This window comes from Lontra canadensis, unplaced genomic scaffold, assembly GCF_010015895.1.
Source record: "Lontra canadensis isolate GAN:19392208 unplaced genomic scaffold, GSC_riverotter_1.0 scaffold7, whole genome shotgun sequence".
NCBI lineage: Eukaryota > Metazoa > Chordata > Mammalia > Carnivora > Mustelidae > Lontra > Lontra canadensis.
In genome coordinates this window covers 33642427-33666988 of record NW_022631001.1, presented here as the reverse complement: position 1 = coordinate 33666988, position 24562 = coordinate 33642427, and the positions used below count along the sequence as shown (strand labels likewise).

The 24562-nt window shown below is 37.6% G+C and overlaps 1 protein-coding gene across 2 annotated transcripts; it reads left to right on the top strand.

The window, feature by feature from the left end:
• Positions 1–6805: 6805 nt before the first annotated feature.
• LYVE1 (lymphatic vessel endothelial hyaluronan receptor 1) lies at positions 6806–23039 on the top strand. Of its 2 annotated transcripts, XM_032853471.1 has the most exons (7): positions 6806–6902; positions 7237–7365; positions 11149–11320; positions 11430–11569; positions 17699–18013; positions 21013–21091; positions 21632–23039. In XM_032853471.1, exons 2-7 carry the CDS (start codon positions 7284–7286, stop codon positions 21816–21818), a joined length of 975 nt encoding a protein of 324 aa, XP_032709362.1. In that variant the 5' UTR covers positions 6806–6902; positions 7237–7283; the 3' UTR covers positions 21819–23039. The 2 variants fall into 2 exon arrangements, with proteins under 2 accessions (XP_032709362.1, XP_032709361.1); XM_032853470.1 differs by lacking the exon at positions 6806–6902 and having other exon boundaries at positions 6948–7365.
• The last annotated feature ends 1523 nt before the right edge of the window (positions 23040–24562 follow it).

Here is a 24562-nt window from a genome sequence, read left to right as displayed (position 1 = left end):
GCAACCTTTGGCACATATTGTAAGAAAAAGAAGCACTTGGGAAAGAATTGGCTTTTTGGCAGTAGAAAGAAAAAAAAATACACAGGGTTCAAACTGAAGACTTAGAAAGCCTGACTATTTCTAAACTCTAAACAGAAAGAATAAAAAGAGCTTTCAGTGGGAAAGAACCAATAAAATTTTTCAGTTGAACTCAGATCAACTCAGCCTATGGGAAAACCAGATTAAGGATATGTGTGGTTTGAAATGAACTCAGTGTAGTGCTCAGTGTAGGCACCATTAAATTAGAGAAAGAGAGAGAAGAATGGAGCTGAGAAAATAAAGAAATACATCTTGATAATTATGACTGGGAAAGGATTTGGGGTATGATTATTGGCACATGGAATCAAATAGAAGAAAATAGGTCAGAAATCTAGGTTTGTGAGGGAATTGTATTTACAAAGAAACATAAGCCAAGGTGAAAAAGTTCAATTGTTCAAATTAGAAAACAGCTTTTGGGATCTTCAACTTTATACTAACAGAAGGCAGACTGCAAAAGCTGTGCTACTCCCCAGGAGGGCATATTCCTTAATTCCTACTCCAAATGTGGCCAAGAAGATTGTATACAATGAAGACCTACAGAGATCAGTGGACACATGGGACATGGGAGTTTCTTCCAGGAAGCAGATTCAAGATCTAATCAAAGGTAAGTAATTGTAGTAGGAAGAATTTCTAAAATACATGCCTCCAAGATGTTCCACCCCAATTCCTGAAGCCTTTGAATATGAAATATTACTCCTGTTATATTATACAGTAAAGTAGACCTTAAAATAGGAAAATCATCTCAGTGGGTCCTATGTAATCACAGCAGCCCTTAAAAGCAGAGAGCTTTCTCTAGCTAATGATAGAAGTAGAAGTCAAAGAGATTAGAGGTATGACAAGGACCCAAAGTGTCACTGCTGCTTTGCAAATAGAGTGAGCCACATGAAAAGAAAAGCAGGCGGCCTTTTGGAGAAGAGAATAGACCCCAGTTGAAAGCCAGCAAGAAAACAAGGACCTTATTCCTAAAGTCTCAAGAAAATGAACTCTGCCACTAACCTGAGTGAGCAAGAATGTGGGCCTTACCAGGACCTCCAGGTAAGAGCACACCACTGCCTACACATTGATTTTAATTTTGTGAGAACCACAGCAGAGAACCTAGTTGAGCCCACCCAGGCTTCTGACCTACAGAACTCCAAGACAGTAAAAAGGTATTGTTCTTTGAGAAGATCAACAAAATTAATAGATCAGTAGCCAGACTCAGAGAGAGAGAGAGAGGACTCAAAATCAGAAACGAAAGAGGAAAAATAATATGATTTCACACATATGCAGAATTTAAGAAACAAAATAGATGAACACAGGGGAGGGGGAAAAAAGAGAGAGGGAAAAAAACATAAACGACTCTTAATGATAGAGAACAAACTAAGGGTTGGTGGAGGGAGGGGGCTGGGGGAGAGGTTAAATGAGTGATGGGTATTAAGGAGGGCACTTGTTATGATGAGCACTGGGTGTTATATCGCTAAATTCTACTCCTGAAACCAATATTACCCTATATGCTAACTAACTAGAATTTAAATCAAATTTTTTTTAAAAGAAGAGAAATAACAACCAACACCTCAGAAATACAAAGGATTATAAGAGAATATTATGAAAAATTAATATGCCAATAAATTGGACAAACTAGAAGATGGATAAATTCCTAGAAAACTTATAACCTGCCAAAACTAAATTAGGAAGAAATAGAAAATTTGAACAGATCAAATACCAGCAATGAAATTGAATCAGTAATCAAAATACTCCCAATAAAAAAAGTCCAGGACCAGATTTTCCCAAATTTCCCAAATTTCCAGAGGAAAATTCTACAAAACATTTAAAGAAAAGTTAACACCTTGACTTCTCAAATTACTCCAAAAAAATAGAAGAGGAAGGAAAACTTCCAAATTCATTCTATGAAACCAACATTACCCTGATACCAAAACCAGATAAAGATAGCACAAAAAAAGAGAACAAACTATAGGCCAATCTCTGATAAATATAGATGCAAAAATCCTTAACAAAATTTTAGTAAACCAAATCCAACAATATATTAACAAAATCATTCACCATAATCAAGTAGGATTTATTCCCAGGTGGTTCAATATTTGCAAATGAATCAATGTGATATATCACATTAACAAAAGAAAAGATATAAATCATGTGACCATTTCAATAGATGCAGAAAAATCATTTGACAAAGTAAACATCCCTTCATGATAAAAACCCTCAACAAAGTAGGTTTAGAGATAATATACTTCAACATAATAAAGGCCATGTTTGAAAAACCCACAGCTAACAACATACGCAATTGTGAAAAACTGAAAGCTTTTCCCCTAGGATCAGGAACAAGAAGAGGATGTCCTCTCTCAGCTCTTTTATTCAACATAGTACTGGAAGTCCTAGTCATAGCAATCAGACAAGAAAAAGACATAAAAGTCATTCAAATCAGTAAGGAAGAAGTAAAATTTTCACTGTTTTCAGGTGACATACTATATATAGAAAACCCTAAGAGTCCACCAAAAAACTACTGGAACTGATAAGTGAATTCGGTAAAGTAAAAGGGTACAAAATCAATATGCAGAAATCTGTTGCATTTTTATATACTAATAAGTAGCAGCAGAAAGAGAAATTAAGAAAACAATACCATTTACAATTGCACCAAAAATAATAAAACACCTAGGAATAAGCATAATCAAGGAGGTGAAAGACATGTAGTTTGAAAACCATAAAACAGTGATGAAAGAAATTGAAGATAATACAATAAATGCAAAGACATTCTATGTTTGTGGATTGGGAGAATAAATATTGTCAAAATGTCCATACTACCTAAAGCAATCTACAGATTTAATGCAATCCCTATCAAAATACTAACAGCATTTTTCACAGAACTAAAACAAATAATCCTAAAATTTGTATGGACCCCCAAAAGACACCAAATAGCAAGCGTAATCTTGAAAAAGAAAAAAAAAAGTGGAGGTGTCATAATCCCAGATTTCAAGGTATACAACAAAGCTGTAGTAATCAAAGCAGTATGGTACTGGCACAAAAATAGACACAATAGAACAGAATAGATCAATAGAACAGAATAGAGAGCCCAGAAATAAGCCCACAATTATATGGTGAATTAATCTACAACAAAGGAGACAAGAATGTGCAATGGGATAAAGACAGTCTTCAGTAAATGGTGTTAGGAAACTGGACTGCTACATGCAAAAGAATGATATTAAACCACTTTCTTACACCATACAGAAAAATAAACTCAAAATGTATTAAAGACCTAAATGTGAGATTTGAAACCATAAAAATCCTTGAAGAGAACACAGGCAATAATTTTTTTTTACATTGGTGGTAGCAACATTTTTCTAGATATGCCTCCTGAGGCAAGAGAAATAAAGGCAAAAATAAACTATTGGGACTTCTTCAAAATATAAAGCTTCTGAACAACAAAGGAAATAAGCAACAAAACTAAAAGACAATCTACTTCTGTGGAATGGGAGAAGATACTTGTAAATGATATATCCAATAAATGGTTAGTAACCAAAATATATAAAGAAGTTATACAACTCGAAAACAAAACAAAATAATCCAGTTAAATAATGGACAGAAGACATAAACAGATATTTCTTCAAAGAAGACATACAAATGATGAAGAAGTCTTAGAATATAAGTGAGGTTCGGTGGGGTGAGGTCCTGAGCCGATGACCAAGAAAGAATTCTCGAGACATCTTTGTGCAAAATGGTGGTTTATTAAAGCACGGGGACAGGACCTGTGTGCAGGAATTGCTGCTGCTTCCCTGGGGCTGTGAGGAATGGTCTATTATATGCTTGCAAGCTGGGAGGGGGTCAGGGATGGCCTAGGTCTCTAAGGAATTTTGGAAGCAAGGTTTCCAGGACCTTGAGGTGCTAGCTATTGTTGGGGAAAAGGTTACTCATTAATGGTAATAAAACCTTTGTGGTGAGACCCTTTAAATGTATATCAGTGGGCCGTATGCTTGGGAATGACTGTTAACCGCATCTTGGAGGGTTTAGAGATAGTTTCCAAAGGAATTGTTAAAGTAGACTTACAGGATCCTGGTTGGGGGTAGGGGTCGGTCAGGCTACGACTGCCCTTTGCCCTTAGCAAAGTATTAAGATGGAGGCAGTTGAGTCTCTACAGGAATGTCACTCTGCCTGTTTTAAGGGCTTGTCAGTGGGTAAGGAAATTTAATAATTTTTCTTCTGCCTCTGTTTCCCACATCACAAAGATAAGCCAACAGACACATGAAAAGATGCTCAACATCACTCATCTTCAGGGAAATGCAAATCAAACGACAATGAGATATCACCCCGCATCTGTCAGAATGCCTAAAATCAAAAACACAAGAAACAACAAGTGTTGGTGAGGATGGGGAGGGAAAGGACCCCCCCGCCCTGCACTGCTGGTGGGAATGCAAACTGGTACAGCCACTCCGGAAAACAGTATGGAGATTCCTCAAAAAATTAAAAACAGAACTACCCTATAATTCAGTAATCACAGTAGTGGATTTACCCAAAGAATACAAAAACCCTAATTCAAAAGGGAAAAAGCACATCTATGTTTGCTGCATTATTTACAATAGCCAAATTATGGAAGCAGCCCAAGTATCCATCAATAGATGAATGGATAAAGATGATATGGTGTATCATTCAGCCATAAAAAGGAACAAAATCTTGTCATTTGCAACAAAATGGACAGATCTAAAGTGTATAATGCTAAGTGAAATAAGTCAACCAGAGAAAGACACCATATGATTTCACTCATGTCTAATTTAAGAAGCAAAACAAATGAACAACAACAAAAAAAGAAGATTTTAAAAAACCAGACTCTTAAATATAGAGAACAAACTGATGGTTATTACAGGGGAGGTGGGTAGGGAATGGGTGAAATACATAATGGAGATTAGGAGGTACATTTATCATGATGAGCATTAAGTAATGCATGGAAGTGTTGAATCGCTATATTGTGTATCTAAAACTAATATAACATTGTATATTATAGTGGAATTTTAAAAACAGATTAAAAAAAGAAAAAGGGTCTGGATATTCTGTTTCCTACTCTCCTTTGCAACTTGATTGCTATTATGACTTTTCAAATTTCCCTTCTAATTCTACAAATTTTTTCTTTAATTGTTGATTCTCCTTGATTATACCATGATCTATCATTTTATTTATTTATTTTTTTAGGGCAGATTGCTACTTTACTTTTTTCTTTTTCTAAATTTAAATTCAATTAATTAACATAGCATACTATTAGTTTCAGAGGTAGAGGTCAGTGATTCATCAGTCTTCTATAAAGCCCAGTGCTCATTACACCATGTGCCCTCTTTAATGGACAGTAAGCATAAGCTGTTATTTCAGAAGTGGATAGTGCTGCTGGGTTTTGTTTTGTTTTGTCTTGTTTTCCATATCTTAAACACCATTTCTCAAAACAGTGAAGAGAAATTAGCTGGCAATATTTTCTGTATAGCTCTCCAGTTTAGCTTTTAGCTCCTGGCGACTAACTCTTCAGAAACTTGCCTGGAGTGAGGCCTACAACCGAAGATTGAGAATATTCACATTTAACACAGAGGCAACAATTCCTGTCAAGCATTCTCAATCACATTCCAATGGTGGCTTAACTTCTTTCAATATGGATATCCAAAAATAACCTACCAAAACAAGCAAGAAGAATTAGAAAATTTAAAGAGATGAAATAAGATTCTTTCTTCTTCCAGAAACTCAATATTAAGCACCAGCACCATCATGCAGACTCCCTTTATCTAATAATTCCTCTTCTAGAAATTTGTTTCCAGAATTTAGGTCCTTGCCTTCCATGACTCATTTTTCCCTTCCTGTCTTCCTTTCTTCTTTCTTTTTGAAATACTTTAGCAAATACTTAAAGGCTAACTTTCTTTCACGCATGGTGTTAGGCATTAAGGATAATGATAAAAAGACATGATTCCTGCCTTCTTGTCTACCAGGTTCCATGGTGATAGATCACATATGTTTCTGAGGTACCTGTAGCCTGCAGCTTGTGCTCATCCAAGTAATGAGGTCTATAGATATTTAAATAGTAGAGATATTTAAGAGTTATCCCCTGGTCTCTTGCAAGTTACCTAGGTACAGAGCAAATTTCTTCTTTCATTATGAGTATTTTCTGTACAGATATCTAATTTTATGACTGATACCACCTGTACAGAAAAGAAATTGTTGTCCATACACTATTCCTATAAATGACTCATTTTGGAGAAAACTCATAAGCCATTGTTCAAAGCATTATTCGCAAGCCAGAATTCCAAAATTACCATAGCAGACAAACCACTGGATATCCAGCTGGGAAAGAGAGTGCAGTCTGCTCATATATAGTACAGATAAACCTCACATTCATCAAAGAAGAAAGGGGAAATCTAAACTGAATTTTGGTCTATCAGAACACAAGAGAAGTTTTTAAGGAGAAAGTTATCATATAAAGGACCTCTATGTTGATTACTATTATAAAGTCAAAAACCCTTTGTAAAATGAAAAATGACTAAAATTTCATGAATTGTCCCCCAGCTGTGTTTTCTAAATATGAACTGTATGTCTTGTTTTTTGAAGAAAGAATCAGTTAGAGTGGTGTAGAAATTTCAAGTGCATAAAAGAAAAGGGAGGCATAAACACCCTGCACTCAGTATTTAAATGGGCATTTGCTTTCATGAGCCTTGGCATCATTCCTCCCCAGATCACAAAGATAAGCAGCTGGAGGAAAAAAAAAAAAAAATCACTGACTGTGGGAAGAAAGGAAGCACAACCCATGCTCAATCTCCTTTAGAGATGGACACTCCTAGGAGTATATAAATGAATAGGCTCCACAGGTAATAACAATGAATTGTGTGAGAATGAGTTGGTGAGGGAAGTGGGAGGTGGCAGGGAATATGGGAATTGGGGAAACCTCCAGCAGTTCATGCTGTGCTATCTGCCTTCCTCATTTGTCTGTTTTCTGAGTCAGCATTAGCTAAATTTTCCAGAAAGCAATCCACAAAGTACAGCCTGGGCATTTAAGGGACGTCACTCATTTCCCCCAGTGACCAAGTCAGAAGCTTGAAAGCAGGGAAATCCGGATGTCTCGGTTATGAAGTGGAACAGTGGGGCTCCAATATATTTCCAGAAGTCTCCATCCAGACTGGTGATTGTCTGCTTCCATTACAGCCACTGACCATCCAGGGTGTTTCTCTGGCTCAGAAAGGGTTGGCATAATGGCCAAATGCTTCAGCCTGGTGTTGCTTCTCGCCTCCATCTGGACCACAAGGCTCCTGGTCACATCTCTCCGTGTAGAAGGTACGTTTCTTACCAGATTTTCAACCTGAGGCAAGGCAAGATCTTGCAAATTGTCCTAAGCCTACCAAATTCTTAAGTGTGGAGTGCTGGGAATAGGGGTTATCCTCAATGTCAACAGAAGATCTAGTTGGTAGGATTACTCTGCCAGAAATGTTTTCATCATATTGCTGGCTTCACCAAAATGATTCACATTTACCTTTATGTTATCTTGACTTTCATTTTTGGTTATGGAATCTTTTTTAATGGGAATATCTTGAATCAAAACATTGAGGAAAGATCATTTGTTTTTAAAAGTGTTTCACTGCAGAAACAAACCATGATTGTAATGAATTTTAAGCTTGGGGAAAATGGCCAACTTTCGCTAAATATTGATCTGTTTTATGTTTTTGGAAGTGTCAGCAATAATTGTCCAGCATAATTATTTTAATTTCAATTTTACTATACTGCATATATGTTTTTAATATGAAATAAATAGCCAATTAACTGGAAAAAAAACCTGTGAGAATGTAGGTTTGAAAATTAGTCATTAGCTCCCTACCAAAGGAATGACTTCAAGTGATTTCTGGGCTTTTGTAATGCCCAACCAGTAACCTCATTGTGCAATGTAGGCAAAAAAATTGTAACCACAAATCACTCAATTACAGCTCCAGGCAAATGAAAATTTGAGCACTTTAAAAAGAAAATTGTGTGTTCCTATGCTGGAAGATGCTCTGTGATATAAAATATTTTGGAATCAGATATCCCGAGTTGCTTCATTTATTGCTATATTTAATTTTATGAGAGGTTACAGTTACATAATTGATTTTTTTCAAATACCAGAACTGTTACTTTCAAGTTAGTTTTGTCCTCTTTGAAATTCCTCTGGAGATATTATTCACTTTTCCCCACAATGCTGCCATTACTCAAACTTTATGTTTAAGTAGAACTCAAAATTGTTCTATGACAATGATTCCATTGCATTCTTTCTTTTTTCTTTTTTTAAATTATTTTTATTAACATATAATGTATTACTTGCCCCAGGGGTACAGGTCTGTGAATCATCAGGTTTACACATTTCAAAGCCCTCACCATAGCACATACCCTCCCCAATCCATCGCATTCTTTAGACCATCTTTGATGATGGCAAAAATTTCCTAAGGAAATTAAACTATTTTATATTACATATATTATATATATAATTTTTATATATGTAATATATAAAATTTCACTTAATCTTCTAAGAAGAATTTTATAGATGAAGAAACAGGCTCAAGTAAGGCCAAGTGACTTGCCTAATGCCATATAGATGGTAAATAATAAAGCTTGGGTTTGAATTCCAGCCCTGTCTGATCCTAAGCATAGGGTATTTCTACTATGCCTGCTGTTTCCTAAAAAAATTTTAAGGGAAAAATAAAATTTTAAGGAAGGGCACCTGGGTGGCTCTCTCAGTTAAGCAGTTGCCTTTGGCTCAGGTCATGATTCCATGGTCCTGGGATCAAGCCCCACATCAGGCTCCCTGCTCAGCAGAGAGCCTGCTTCTCCCTCTCCCTCTGTCTGCCACTCTGCCTACTTGTGCTCTCTCTCTATCTCTCTGTCAAATAAATAAAATATATATTTTTTAAATCTTAAGGAAGAGATTAGTAGAATAGCTCTTGGATTCCAGCTCCTTCTTTTTGTCTTTTAATGAAATAGGAAAGCATAAAAATGACCACTATTTGTTGACTACCTATGATGGAGACCCTGCTAGGTACAAGTTATCTATTCTGACAAAAATTCTGTGAAGAAGATATAACCATCTCCATTTTATAGATGAGAACACTACCTTGCCCAAGGTCCCAGAGCCAATTAATAACAGACAAAATAATCAAGGCTAGGTCTATTGCCCAGAATAGGTCTATCATTACTCTAAATGATAACTTTAAGGTAAAAATAAGTTTTGATGAAAAAGTAGCAAGACCACTTGATAGTGTAAGGTTTATTAAAATAAGTTTTGATGAAAAAGTAGCAAGACCACTTGATAGTGTAAGGTTTATTAAAACCTTCTTTGCAGCCATGGGATTTGAGCAATAGCAAGCTCATGGATTAAATAAGCCAAATTCCAGGGAAAACGTGTGTTTGGAGAGTCCAGTTCTAGTTGTATAGTGTGCATGTGTGGGTGTGGGTGTGTGTTCATCTCCCCTATAATACAGCAGGAAACAGAATAATGTCCTAGTTAAGAACTGCAGTTTTAGGATCAGTCATAATTGGGTTTGTGCCCCCAATCTGTCCTATGTCTTTGGTGTATATCCTTGGGCTTGGGAAAGTTATTTAATCTTCCTGAGCTTCCACTTTCTATTAAAGGACACAGGGTTTGGCCCAGAGCAACATAAACAGATGATAGATGTTAGAATTAATACTAGCATTAGTATTAATACTAGTATTGGTATAGGTATTAGTGTTAGTGCATAGTCATAAGAGGCTGTTTTGTCACAAATACTAATATGGGGTATTGGCACTCTAGTGTCTCTTTTGGCGAGAGCAAGGTCTGGAAGCAAATAAAGCCATCTGTAATTATTATACATCGTATACATATCCCCTCTTCCTGCCCCCTGGTCCAGAGCATTGCAAGGTCAGTGGAAGACTTAGAAATGTTCCTTTAACGTTTGCAAGAAGAAACTTTAAATACCAACCTAGGAAGTGGTCAAAGCATTTAACTGGGCATCCAATGCACAGATCTGTGTACAAGCAACTTCTTAGAAGATTGTAATGTCCTCTTACAGACTCTTGTGGATAAAGCCTGATAGGAATGATGTACCTGAATGTGATACAACTTTGCAATTTCATACAGGTCTATAAATCCCAGAATCAAGAAAGGGGATCAAAAGAATTATTGGATTCATTAACTTTTGAGTAAAATATATTTACAAAATGTCTGTTCAACTGCTTCAGCTTCCCCAGGGAGATCAATCATAAGCTGACTAAAACCAAAAAGCTTTGAAGAGAACATAGTGATGTTATTTTTTATTTGCTGAGCATCTACTATGCGGCAGGCACTATGCTAAACATTTTTATTTGAATTAACTCTTTCAACTCTCATTACCCTATAATATAGATGCTGTTACTTTCTCAATTTTATAAATAAAGAAACTGAGGCTCAAAGAGATGAAGTAACTAGCCTAAGATCACAGAGCCAGCAAGTGACATAGGCCAGATTTAAATACAGGTCTAACTCTAAAACTCAACTTTCTTAATTTAGTTTCCTCACCATGCAAAGTTTACTGCCCAGTTCCTCCAGGAACTTCAGAGTAAGCCTGCCCCCCAATGGTCAGAGAAGACCTGAGACTGAGAAGGCTCACATTCTGTTATACCAAGTGCAACATTTTTCAGCCCATCTCAGAAATAGTGGTATTCCCAAGCCACATTGGTTTTCTATTAACCAGAGCCCCGAATTCTATCTTTCTCAAAGTCTCAGACCTTTTATTTTATAGACTCCAAAAAGGTTTGCCACAACTGCATCACCTAGACCTAACCCCAGGAACTGGTAGCCAAAGCCTCCACATAAGGAACGAGGCAACTATGCAGTGGGGCATGATAGACTCCAATCTGATGAGAGGTAAAGCTTGGACAAGAGCAAGGACCCAGCTAAGCCAGCAGAATTTACCTTGTGGAAAATGCCTGGCTTATGTTCCATTATTTCTAAACTTCAGTCTCAGCCACAAGGGCTTCATTGCTGTATCAAGACAATAATGTTCTACTAGGAAGAAGAGCCTAAAGGCTGGGAACAAGGACAGCAGCAAATTAAGGGTTTCTGTGATTCCTTTGCAGAACTTTCCACCTCAGGGCCATGCAGAATTATGGGGGTCACCCTTGTGAACAAAAGGGCAGCCCAGCAGCTGAATTTTGCAGAAGCCCAGGAGGCCTGTAGGCTAATGGGACTAACTTTGGCCAGTAAAGACCAGGTTGAAGCAGCATGGAGGTTTGGCTTTGAGACTTGCAGGTGAGAAACAACTAGATTCATAAACACTGATGGAGCTCTTTCAGCGCTGTGTTCTTGTTGTGCAATAGAAATAAATGTATCCATTCAAATAATGTGTATTCTGTTATAGCTATGGATGGGTTGCAGATAAGTTCTTAGTCATCCCTCGGATTCTGCCGAACCCCAAGTGTGGGAAGAATGGGACAGGTGTCCTGATTTGGAGAAATTCAGTCAGCAAAAAGTTTTTGGCCTACTGTTACAACTCATCTGGTAAGTCAAATCTACAGCCTCTGCATGTTTTCTCTAGCTCTATGATCCGTCTGAGAAGAGTAACCCTGAACAGCACTGAAGAAATCATGGTGATGGTCATTTAATACTCCCAAGAATGCCTCGGTGACCAAGCTAGAGGTGGCCATGTGCCCCTCAGAGGAAAAAGTTAGGGAAAGTATGACTAAATGGCAATATAGGGAGAGAGTATCCCAGGAGGCTCCATTACCCACGCCCCTCCATCTTATAAGGTAAGGAAATTTCCACTCTAGACAAAGCAATGTACTGAGTTATCACACTGAAACTTGACAATCTTTCTCTAAAGTACACTTTGTCACCCCCATTTTGTAGAGGGGGAAATTAAGCTCAGAGGATATAAGTACATTTGTCTAAGTTCTCACTACTATGAAGATTTTAACAGAGGTCTAACTCTCAAACCATGCTCTTTCTTTTAACCTTCATTATTTTTAGAGAAGAAATTCAGATGGTACACCTGACATCTTCATGGTTTAAGATCATTTTATGAAGAAAGGAGTTAAAGCTAGAAAATAGAATTGGTTTGCTCTTGGTCACACAGTTGTTCTTTTAACCTTGCTTGGAGACCACAACCATTTTAACCCAAGTGCTCTACCTAAGGAACATCTCAGAAAGTTTTTCCTTCACTAAATACTTGTTCTCAGTTTATCATAAGAACCTCTGCTGATTTATTACCCTTCACACCTACTCATAAATCTGACCTTCTAAAGGTCAGACAGCTAAGTGGTCACATACAAGGATAGATTCCAAAGTCATACTCTAAGATCCAAGAGATCTTACGTAAACTAGCAACATTATGTTGCACAAAGGCAACAAAGGGTCCAAGCAGTTCTCTGAATCAGGAGGCTTTGATCTAGAAAGGGACTCCAAAGACACTTTGTCCTCTTTCCTCATTGCATGTATGAAATGATAGCTCAGACTGGAGATCTGGCTTGTTCAGTTGGTGGTAGGGTCAAGACTGGAACATAAAGCTTCTTCCAACATTTGCTTCACCATTATCCTCTTCTCCTCTGCCTCTTCTGCCCACCACTTTTGGCTAGGGAATTGGTGGTTCACATGCCTGTATCACTCATAGCCAGCTCATGCCTGACAAATGACCTGGTGTTTTAACTTTCTTGCCTTCCTCCTACCTGTCAGTGTGATGATATGATACCCAGTCCTCTGGACTTCACAAAATGGGGTCACAGGAAGAGGACTTGGATTTGAGTGTTTCCTCATGGTTTCATTTAACTTGTACTTCCATCCCCTATATTTCCTGTATAATTGAAGTTAGATCTGGAGACTTGATTCAACTCTTGTTCAATATTTTTGGCAAAAAGACTACATCAAAAAGTAATGATGTACTATATAGTAGCTAACTGATAATTAAAAAAAAAAAAAAGACTTCATAGATGATTCTGTGTACTTTAGATCACTTCTCAACAAAAGTCACTTAATACCAGTATGTCCCATTACTAATATGCTAACTTTGATCATTTCAATAAGATGCTAGACCTTTCTAAATGAACTCATAAAGACATGTTTTCCCCCTTGTAATGAGTAGGTAATCTACACTGTGATATTTTGGCACATGCAAATATTCTGACCCCCACCATCTTGTGGCCCTACGTATAATAACTGATTCCAGGAATAATTACCAATGGCTGCTTAAACTACTAGGTACAAGATGGTGACTTTCTAAATCTTCCTTCTGCATTTGTTAGTTGGCATTCTTTGATAAAGAAGAATTTCTCTCTCTCTCACACACACACACACACACACAAACACACACGCATGCACACTTCCCTCCTCCTTATACTACTATGGACACATGACATTTTACTTATTCTGTGTGTTCAACATGTTATCAACTTTACAATTATTATCCTTCTATTCTTTCTGATGCTCAAATTGTCTCAAATTTGATGAGTAGGAGCCCCTCTCCCCCGCAGTTGACCTTTGTGCCCTTTATTCCATTAGTATTGGAGCAATTCCTTTCTAACATAATAATAGCATGTCCCAGACTTACTTTGTACTTTCTCTGCCCCTGGTGGAATCAGCCATTTATTTCTCCAAGAAGCCCAGGTTCTTTATAATGGAAAATGTTAAGTAGAAACCAAGATCTGAATTCAAGTAATTCTCATTACCAAAGGAGTTTTAATTGCTTCTCAGTATTTTTAGTGAATAGCTAACCATATATTTACACATACATACATATATCTAAAAATTATGAATTTGTATTGATATTTCCAACTCAAATTTAACAATTCAAATTTTTCTTAGTTTGTTTTACACTTGCATCTTTTTTTCCTTACACAGAAGATCTTAGTTCCCATAGTAATATACTTTCTTATCCTATAATAGCTTCAAAATTATAAAACAAACATTATTAGGAATAATGAACCTATTGAGTGAAATTTGATATTTCTTTGCATTTATTTCAGTCCCCAGAAGATAGCCCTCTAACAGTGTACTGTCGAAAAAACTATGTGCAAAAACAAAAACAAAAACAAAAACAAGCAAACAACTATGTGCAAATGTGACTAGAAAAATTCACAAATCTGTGTGGTTATATTATCATTTTCAAATAAACTGGGCTCACCTGCTTCTGTTTGCCATCTTTGTGAGGGTCAGAGTTAACCTAACCCTTATCCAAACTCTACTCCTAAACTTACCCTGTTTCTTTGTTTTTGTAACCTTTTTTTTATAGCTATCTTGTGAGGTCTGGGGATTAAAATAACCCTAAACCTGACCCTAACACCTTATCCTAATTGTCTTTTTTAATTGCTATCTTTGTAAGCTTTGGGAGACCAGACCAAAGTGCCTTGACAGCTCGGCACGCACCATCTGTTTCATGCACGCACCATCTGTTTCATGCCGTTCCTCTGCCACAATGCCTATCTTCCTCCCCACTTAACTAACTGCTATTCTACTCAATTTTCAAATGCCAGCCTCTTCAAGAAGGCTTCGCATACCCCTTACTCCTATCTTTCCTCTTGGAGTCCAAACACACTCTGTGTTTAATGTCAGAGTACTTGGCACATTTTAAAGAAATTATATTCATAGTTTGGAGGGGAAGAAGAGCTAGGTCCTAACACTTCTAGGTGTGCCCTCAACCCAATAGGGATCACAGGATCAGACTGCTGTTTCTCCCTCACACTGTGGCTCTCTGGGCTACATTTAATAAACAGAGAGGCAAAGGAAACGAATTCTTAGATAGAGCCTATCTATCATGCCCATACATTATGCTAAGCCCCACACATTTATTATCTCATTAATCCTCAGTGAAATAACACAAATGTATCATTTATATTTTCCAGGAGAAATAACTGAATGCTTAGCATGTATTTTGCTATGGTCATAGTCAATAAGGGAAAGAGCCAAGCTTTAAACCTTAAGTAATACTACTTCCACATAGCACCTTCCATGGTGATTACTATACATCAATAACATACCAGGCCCAGGTTGGGTCCTGGGCATCAGTGTTTTTTTAAAAGCTCCACAGATGATTCCAATGTGTAGCCAGAGTTCAAAATCACTCTTTCCTAGGAGATCTCTAAGATCTAAGTTTTAGGATTCCAGGTACTTCTAGATTCCTCTAGTTCTTTGCAATTGTAATAATCTCCTTTCTTGTTCCCGGACTGTACTCTCTCCCCACTGCCTTTCATCCTCCACATGCCTCCACTGATAATTACATTACTTCTCTGCTCCACAGCCCTTGGGTGACTTCTTATTTGAGAATATGATGTAAATTATGAAGCCTCTTACACATAAAAGTGAGCATGTATGAGAACTCCTATATATTAGTTGGGAGATTTGTGGACCCAGTTGAAAATTCCATCTCCTACAAAATACATTCCAAATGCTTTAACACGGCAATTATGAATCTCAAGACTCTGGCTCCAGTCTATCTTACCAGTCATCTTCTGCTTGCAGTCTTTCACACTCCCAATCATACACACACCCTACTCTCCAACCACACTGTACTCCTTGTCCTTATTTGGTATGACAACATTTTCAAACTTCTGGATTCTTGCATCATGCTATTCCTTTGACTGGAATGTTCTATTCCCTCTTCCATACTAGAGGAGCTACTGCTGTGTTCCAGCCATAGCGGTCTTTTATTCATCAAACACACTGAGTTCATTCAACTTTGGACTCTTGAACTTCCTGTTCTCTTTACTTGGAATGCTTTTGCCAGAGATCTTCAATGATTAGCTACTTTTTATCATTTAGGTCTCAGCTTAAGTATCACCTCTCCACTTTCATCATCCTAGTCAAAGTATCCATCTCATATTCCCCACCCCTATTGGTTTAATCTTTATCCTATTTTAATTTCTTCTTAACATTTATCATCCTCTAAAATTTCTGACTTTTTTTTTCTTTTTAGGAGAGATGAAGAGGGTCAGGGGATGGTGCAGAAGGAGAGGAAGAGAGGGAATCCTAAGCACACTCCATGCCTGGCATGGAGCAATCTCAAAACTCTGAGATCATGACCTGAGCAGAAATCAAGAGTTAGACACTTAACTGAGCCACCTAGGCATCCTGGCCTTTTTTTTTTTTTTTTGTAATATATCTTTCCATTAGCATATAGGCCCCTTAAAAGTAAGGACTCTGTCTTCTTTGTACCATGACCTTAGCACTTAGAACAGTGTTTGGCACATAGTTGGGGCTCAACAAATATTTGTTGAACAAACATATTAACCCTCCATACCATCTCCTCTGTGAATCCCCAGTGATTTCCTCTTACCTTTATCAAAATACGTCTGTCCTGGAAATTGAAACTTTACTCTATGTCTCTGTGTTTTCAGTTCCCAATGTGGTCTATTATATTCAGTGTTTCTTTCCCCTGATATTAAAAATTTTCATTTTTTGAAGGAAAAACTTAGCATGTGCTCAAGAATAAGAAATGAAACTAAAAGTTCAAGGCAAAAGTCAAGGATGATATGTGTTTGAATAGAGATGTTTCCAAAGTAAAAAAAAAATTATAAAATTCTGAATGTGTGCAGTCAAAATGTTTTATCAGTAGTATCCATGACCTTGATTGGTAATTTATTGTATTTTTCAAAAATGAATGGAATAACTTTTTCTTCTTAACTAACAGTCCAGCTGATGTTACCTACTGCCAGAAATAAGTAGGAATTTAAAATAGATGCAAACTCATACTATAATATGTTACATGGCTCTGTCATTTACCACCTATGTGAATTTGGGCAAGTTATTCAGTTTCACTAAACTTCAGTCTCCTCCTATAAAATGAGAGTTGAATAAAATCATTAAATGAAGTGTCATGATTGACTCAGATAAGATGCTCAAAAAATGTTGTTTCCTCTCTATCACGTTCAACAGATTGAAAAGCAAATCTATATCCCTTCTCTGCTCCCCTCCTTAAAAAATTTTTTTATTTTGAAGAGCACAGAGAAATCTGTTTTGTTTTTTTTTGAATCTTTGTCCTGAAGTGTATATTGTCATGTGTGTGTATATTTGGTGTCCTCATTTACTCCTTCCATCCTGTTGTTTCTCCATCCTTTCTTAATTCATTAATTATTGATTGAGCATGAACTCTGTGCTAGGCACAGAAAGCACACCATGATGACTAAGACAGGCAGGGTTCCTGCTTCCAGGGAGATCAGTCCAGTACAGAGCAGTACAATGAGAACCTTGACAAGGGAAGTAGAATGAGGTATAAAAACATGCCTAGGGACACAATCTAGTCATCAAATCTGCCTATTAAAGAGACATTCAATCTGAGACTTGAAGGATAAGTAAGAGCTAAGTAAAGAAGGGGCAAAAAGACATGGTCAAAGCCTTGGATATGAAAGAAAGAGTATCAAAGAACAGAAGAAATCTGAGAAGGTAAGAAGAAAGACAAACTGATCAGATAAGGCTAGCCATGTCAGCAGGGGACAGATCACAGGGGGCGTTATAGGTCATGCAATAGAGGCAGCCACTGAAGAATTTTAAGGAAGGAAGTGATATGATTAGATCTGTATTTTTGTAAGATCATTCTGGCTGCACTGTAAGAGGATTAGAGAGGACTAAGACTAGAGGCAGGAATAAAAGTTAGGAGACTGTTTTAATATTTACTTGTTACCTTATTTTTCCCTCCCCCAACAGATATTTGGATTAACTCATGCCTTCCAGAAATTATCACCACCAACGATCCCATATTCAATAGTGAAGAGACAACATACACAACAGAAACTGTCAGTGACAGTGCATACTCCGCTTCAGCTACTGATGTACCTTACTCTGCTACACCTACTCTTGCTCCTACTTCTGCTCAGGCTTCCACTTCTACTAAACGGAAAAGAAAATTGATTTGTGTAACGGAAGGTTTTATGGAAACTAGCACCATAGCTACAGCAACAGAAACTAAGTCATATATCGAAAATAAAGCGGCATTCAAGAATGGGGCCATTGGGTTTGGAGGTAAAAGCTTTCTATGTTTGCATTGCATGTGTGTGTTTGTGTGTTTGTGTATAACAGACAGTACATAAAAACCATGTTTTCTCCAGAGTAGGCACTCAGGACCTGCCAAATACAAGTAAAACCTTAACGCAAACTCAATTTTCATAAAGTCGTAGAACTTGAGGGCTCTAAAAAACATTAATTATTAAACAAAAAATCGTGAGTATAAAATAGCTTCACTTTTTTTTTGTTCACATATAATGTATTATTTGCCCCAGGGGTACAGGTCTGTGAAACATCAGGCTTACACATTTCACACCACTCACCATAGCACATACCCTCCCCAGTGTCCATAACCCAGTCACCCTATCCCTAGCCCCCACCCTCCCCAACAACCCTCAGTTTGCTTCCTGAGATTAAGAGTTTCTTATGGTTTGTCTCTCTCCCGATCCCATCTTGTTCCACTTTTTCCTTCCCTACCCCCCACAACCCCTCCACCCTGCCTCTCAAATTCCTCATATCAGAGAGATCATATGATAATTGTCTTTCTCTGATTGACTTATTTCGCTCGGCATAATATCCTCTAGTTCCATCCACGTCATTGCAAATGGCAAGATTTCATTTCTTTTGATGGCTGCATAGCATGAAATAGCTTCACTTTTAAAAACTCAAAGCCTTTTAAAAATAAATCACTATCTATTAATACATCAAAGTTCTTTTTAAAATATATACCTTAAACGCCTATGATTTAAAAGTTCGTCTTATTTAAAAGGAAGGGTTTACATTTAATTAGCTCCAACATATCATCTCAAGGTCACAGAGAGGAAATGGACTTCATCATATTGCAATTTATAGAATATAGAGAGGATGCGAGGCAAGGCCAAGGATTTCTATAGGCAAGAAGCAAAGAAACAGATGTGGGCCCAACATTCTAAGTAGCCCCTTTGTGGTCACAGAGAAGGATTTTCTCCTGCATTATCTGTTGTCTGGATCTGTATAAAGAATCATTAGAAGAGCAACACAAAGAAATGGAAAAACATTCCATGCTCATGGACTGGAAGAACAGATATTGTGAAAAGGTCTATGCAACCTAGAGCAATCTACACATTTAGAACAATCCCTATCAAAATACCATCAACTTTATTCACAGAAATGGAACAAATAATCCTAAAATTTGTATAGAACCAGAAAAGACCCTGAATAGCCAGAGGAATGTTGAAAAACAAAACCAAAGCTGGTGGCATCATAACCCTGGACTTCAAGCGCTATTACAAAGCTGTCATCATCAAGACAGTATGGTACTGGCACAAAAACAGACACATAGATCAATAAAACAGAACAGAAAGCCCAGAAATAGACCCTCAACTCTATGGTCAACTAATCTTTGACAAAGCAGGAAAGAATGTCCAGTGGAAAAAAGACAGTCTCTTCAATAAATGGTATTGGGAAAATTGGACAACCACATGCAGAAGAATGAAACTGGATCATTTCCTTACACCACAAACAAAAATAGACTCAAAATGGATGAAAGACCTAAATGTGTGACAGGAATCCATCAAAATCCTCAAATCCTTGAGGAAGAGGCAGCAACCTCTTCGACCTCAGCCGCAGCAACTTCTTCCTAGAAACATCACCAAAGGCAAGGGAAGCAAGGGCAAAAATGAACTATTGGAACTTCATCAAGATAAAAAGCTTTTTGCACAGCAAAAAAAACCCAGAACAAAACCAAAAGACAAACAACAGAATGGGAGAGGATATTTGCAAATGACATATCAGATAAAGGGCTAGTATCCAAAATCTACAAAGAACTTAACAAACTCAACATCCAAAGAACAAATAACCCAATCAAAAAATGGGCAGAAGACATGAACAGACATTTTTCCAAAGAAGACATCGAAATGGCCAACAGACATATGTAAAAGTGCTCAATATTACTCAATATCAGGGAAATACAAATCAAAAACACAGTGAGATACCACCTAACACCAGTCAGAATGGCTAAAATGATTCAGTCAGGAAACGACAGTTGTTGGCAAGGATGCGGAGAGAGGGGAACCCTCCTACACTGTTGGCGGGAATGCAAGCTGGTGCAGCCACTCTGGAAAACAGTGTGGAGGTTCCTCAAAAAGTTGAAAATAGGGGCACCTGGGCGGCTCAGTGGGTTAAAGCCTCTGCCTTTAGCTCAGGTCATGATCTCAGGGTCCTGGGATCAAGCCCCACATCAGGCTCTCTGCTCGGCAGGGAGCCTGCTTCCTCCTCTCTATCTGTCTGCCTCTGCCTACTTGTGATTTCTGTCTGTCAAATAAATAAATAAAATCTTTTAAAAAAAAAGTTGAAAATAGAGCTACTCTATGACCCAGCAATTGCACTACTGGGTATTTACTCAGGAGATACAAAGATACAAATGTAATGATCCGAAGGGGCACATGCACCCGAATGTTTATAGCAGCAATGTCCACATTAGCCAAGCTTTGGAAAGAACCTAAATGTCCATCAACAGATGAATAGATAAAGAAGATGTGGCATATATATACAATGAAATACTATGCAGCCATCAAAAAATTAAAATCTTGCCATTTGCAACAACATGAATGGAACTAGAGTATATTATGCTAAGTGAAATAGGTCAATCAGAGAAAGACAATTATATGATCTCATTTGTATGTGGAATTTGAGAAGCAAGGCAGAGGATCATAAGGGAAAAGAGGGAAAAAATGAAACAAGATGAAAGCAGAGAGGGCGGCAAACCATAAGAGATCCTTAATCTCAGGAACAAACTGAGGGTTGCTGGAGGGGACGGATGGGGTGGCTGAATGATGGACATTGGGGAGGGTATGTGCTATGGTGAGCACTGTGAATTGTGTAAGACTGATGAATCACAGACCTGTACCCCTGAAACAAATAATATATTTTATGTAAATAAAAAATTTAAAAATTAAAAAAAAAAAGAAGAAGAAGAAGAGCAACATAAAACAATGCATAAGTGAAGGACCAATAGGCCATGTGTCTGTTTCCTCCAGGTGTCCCCACGGCTCTGCTAGTGCTTGCACTCCTCTTCTTTGCAGCTGCAGCTGGTCTGGCAATTTGCTACGTCAAAAGGTGGGTTTATTGGCACATTGTTGGCCTTATAATCTATGTCACATCCGTATCTTGTGTTTTTCTAAGGTTGTTGTTAGCATTTTCTTGGTCAAAACAGAAATGATAGTCTTCTTATATTGTAAATTTTCTCCCTCATCTCACCTTTCCTCCCACCACCCAATCTTTCCTACTATTTCAGCTCTCACATGTCACCCAGCCTTTACAAACAGGTCAGTGCAACCCCTTTGAAAGTCAAGAGATAAAAAGAACAGACTGACATCTAGAGGGAAAATATAGGTTTTGTTCTGATTCTCAATTCTTTGTTCTTGGTGGGAGGGTTATGAGGTCAGCCTCATGTATGGCCTGCAAACTTACTGTCTCATCAAAATGAATCCACTAAAGTGGGGATGCATTAATGTATTTGAGTGTGCATGTGTTCGAATCTCTCTGAAATAAAGGTATCCAGTGTACTGTGCTAATACGGGCTATGACAAAGTGTTATCTATTGCCATATGTGTTACATATAAATCTCTCACTTTAATTTTATAATTATGCCTGTAGGTATGTGAAGAACTTTCCTTTTACAAACAAGAATCAGCAGAAGGAAATGATTGAAACCAAAGTAGTAAAGGAGGAGAAGGCTGATGATAGCAACTCTAATGAGGAATCAAAGAAAACAGATAAAAAGCCAGAAGAGCCCAAGAGTCCACCCAAAACTACAGTACGATGCCTGGAAGCTGAAGTTTAGAAGAGAAAGAAATGAGAGGACACACCAAGGTTGATTTCTTTCCTGATACATATCCTGGCCCCAGATGAGGAAACTTAAAGGGCTGGAGAACCAAACAAGAAAGTCCACCCTTGGTTCCTAAATGGAATCAACTCAGGGCTACCTTTGGACTATGGAGTTCACCAAATGAAATTCCCTTTTTCTTACTGCAATCCTTTCTGGATCCTATCCTCCTACCTCCAAAGCTTCCGACAGCCTTTCTAGCCTGGCTATGTCCTAATAATATCTCTGTGGGAGAAAGGAGCTGCGCAAAGCACAGGGACCTAAAACAGCTAATCAGAACACATTTATAAAGAGGCTTCTTGGTTGGCTGAAAATAGGTGAGTTGAAAACCAAGAAACCACCTAGACCAATGCTTTCTCTATTGATTCCACAGGCCAGATCCTTTCTTTACTCTGGAAACGTAATACACATCATCTGGCATGCTCTTCTGAGCCAGGCAAGAACAAAAGAAGGAAAGAAAAGTTTAGCAGCTAAAGGCCAGGGAGATTCCCATGACTTGAGACCTGATCTCTGTAAAGCCAAAATAAGTAGAGAAAAAAGAATGAGCCCAAGGATGTTGCCAGCATATTGTCAGCAGGGACTATAACAACAGATAGGGTCAAAGTAGTCATCTTTAAATAATCTGAGTTGGAATCACTTTTTAGAATACACACACACTTTTCTTTTCTTTTTCTTGCTGCTATTTCCTCTAGAAGTATACACTTTTATAAGGAACCAAAACAAATCTAATATAATTTTTTACTTTTATCGAGTTTTATCTGAGAAATTACTGAGGAAAATTACTGTATTAAAAAGCAGTAAAATTTGACAAACATTTATTGAATATGTCAGGTGCTGGGTAAGGTATTACATTCTATAATTGAATGTTATTTATCAAAAACTTGTATACAGTAAAATGTATGAAGCTAATTTTTTCAGTTTTAATACCCCTAGCTTATCTTCTTGTAAAACTAATTTTTTACTAAGACTAATCTATTCACTATTTTCTCTAACATGGGCAGCCATTATAACCTTAATTTATTATTAATATACCTAAAAAGTACATTATTACCTCTATACACTGAAGCACATTTTTAAAATGTCATTAACAAATATATCACCAGCTCTCCTTTATCAGCAAAAAAATCCCAAGAGATACAGAGATATTTGTGTCAAAAAAATAAAAGTATTCAGAAAATTTCTTTGCTCTCTTATTTACATAGATACATTATACGTTTCACACAAAATTGAAGTAATCTGTTTTTTGCAAAACAAAAGAGGGACAATTTTGGTTTTTGAAAAACAAACATTTATAAAACACGTAGGACATATATCACCATATTGGGCTATTCTTGCTTCAAGTGGTCTTATTTTAAGTCAGTCAAGTAACACGCACATAAGCAGTCCTTTACTTAGCATTTGGGTCCTACATTACAATCCATTTTCAGAGTTCACAGGGATCTGAGGATGCAGGATTGTTATTTGTCCTATTTCTCTAGCTTTCTCTTTCCCTCTCTGGTTTTCCATTTTGGACCACTAACATCATCTTCCCCTCACCAGTGACACCACAGCTAGCTAGCCCCATGATCCTTTAGGCTCATAGGCCATGAACTGCTGTCACAGTCTTTTGCAGTTGGCCCACAGAGTATTATCTTAAATTTTAGCTTAGTTGCCTAGAATGAAAAATCAAAAGGTGCCTGCCTGGTTCAATCAGTAGAGCATGTGACTCTTGATCTCGGGGTTGTGAGTTCAAGCCCCCCATTGGGTGCAGAGATTACTTAAAAATAAAATCTTTTTAAAAAGTCAACAAGTTTTCACATATTTATATTCCTGGTTCCCTTGAAAAAATGGGAAGATCTGGAGATAGAGAGCCCATATTCCCCCACAGCGATAATTATCTCAGACTAAGCAGTGCCTGTCCCCTTTAAGAGGGCTCCACTTGCTTCAGTTTACCACAGTCTTCCATGCTCTATTGCATCTTCATGCCAAACTAAAGGTGCCCTGTGGATCTCGTAATACTATTCCCTGTTCCTTCACATCTAGCCCATTTCACTCACTCACAGTCTTCCTGGCACTGAGGTCTGTGAGTCTGAAATTCTGGTTTGTCATTTCTTAAGTTTTATCAGCTTCATCTAGTTCTTAGGATGTGAAGAAAAAAAAGCAGAAAGAGCCTAAGTAATGGCCTTCCTTCTATGTATGTTAGCTGAAAAATAATCAGATCTTCCACACTAGATCTGCCATCTTGTGGACATCTACTATATGTCAGGATATTATCATCTACTATTAATTTAGACAGGTATATGCTCTACTCAGGAGGAGGAAGAGGGAAGGAGAAAAACCACCTATCCACTAGATAGCCCAGGTGCCCATTGCAAACATACTGATGAAATGTAATTGTCATTATTATGGAAGAAAGGAAAGGAGAAAAGAAGGAGAGGAAGAGGGGCACCTGGGTGGCTGAGTGGGTTAAAGCCTCTCCCTTAGCCCCGCATCAGGTGCTCTGCTCAGCAGGGAACCTGCTTCCCCCCTCTCTCTGCCTACTTGTGATCTCTGTCTGTCAAATAAAAAAGTAAAATCTTAAAAAAAAAAAAAAAAAGGAGAGGAAGGAAAGAAAGGAAAAATGTTTACTGAGTACCTACTAAGTGGTAGTCTTCTTTTTTTTTTTTTTTTTTAAGATTTTATTTACTTATTTGACAGAGCAAGGGAGCACAAGCAGGGGGAAC

Coding starts and splice junctions, on each gene's coding strand:
- LYVE1 (XM_032853471.1), top strand. CDS start 7,284: ATGGCCAAATGCTTCAGCCTGGTGTTGCTTCTCGCCTCCATCTGGACC. Junction 11,321..11,429: donor TTTGGCTTTGAGACTTGCAG/GTGAGAAACAAC, acceptor ATTCTGTTATAG/CTATGGATGGGTTGCAGATA. Junction 18,014..21,012: donor TGGGGCCATTGGGTTTGGAG/GTAAAAGCTTTC, acceptor TGTTTCCTCCAG/GTGTCCCCACGGCTCTGCTA.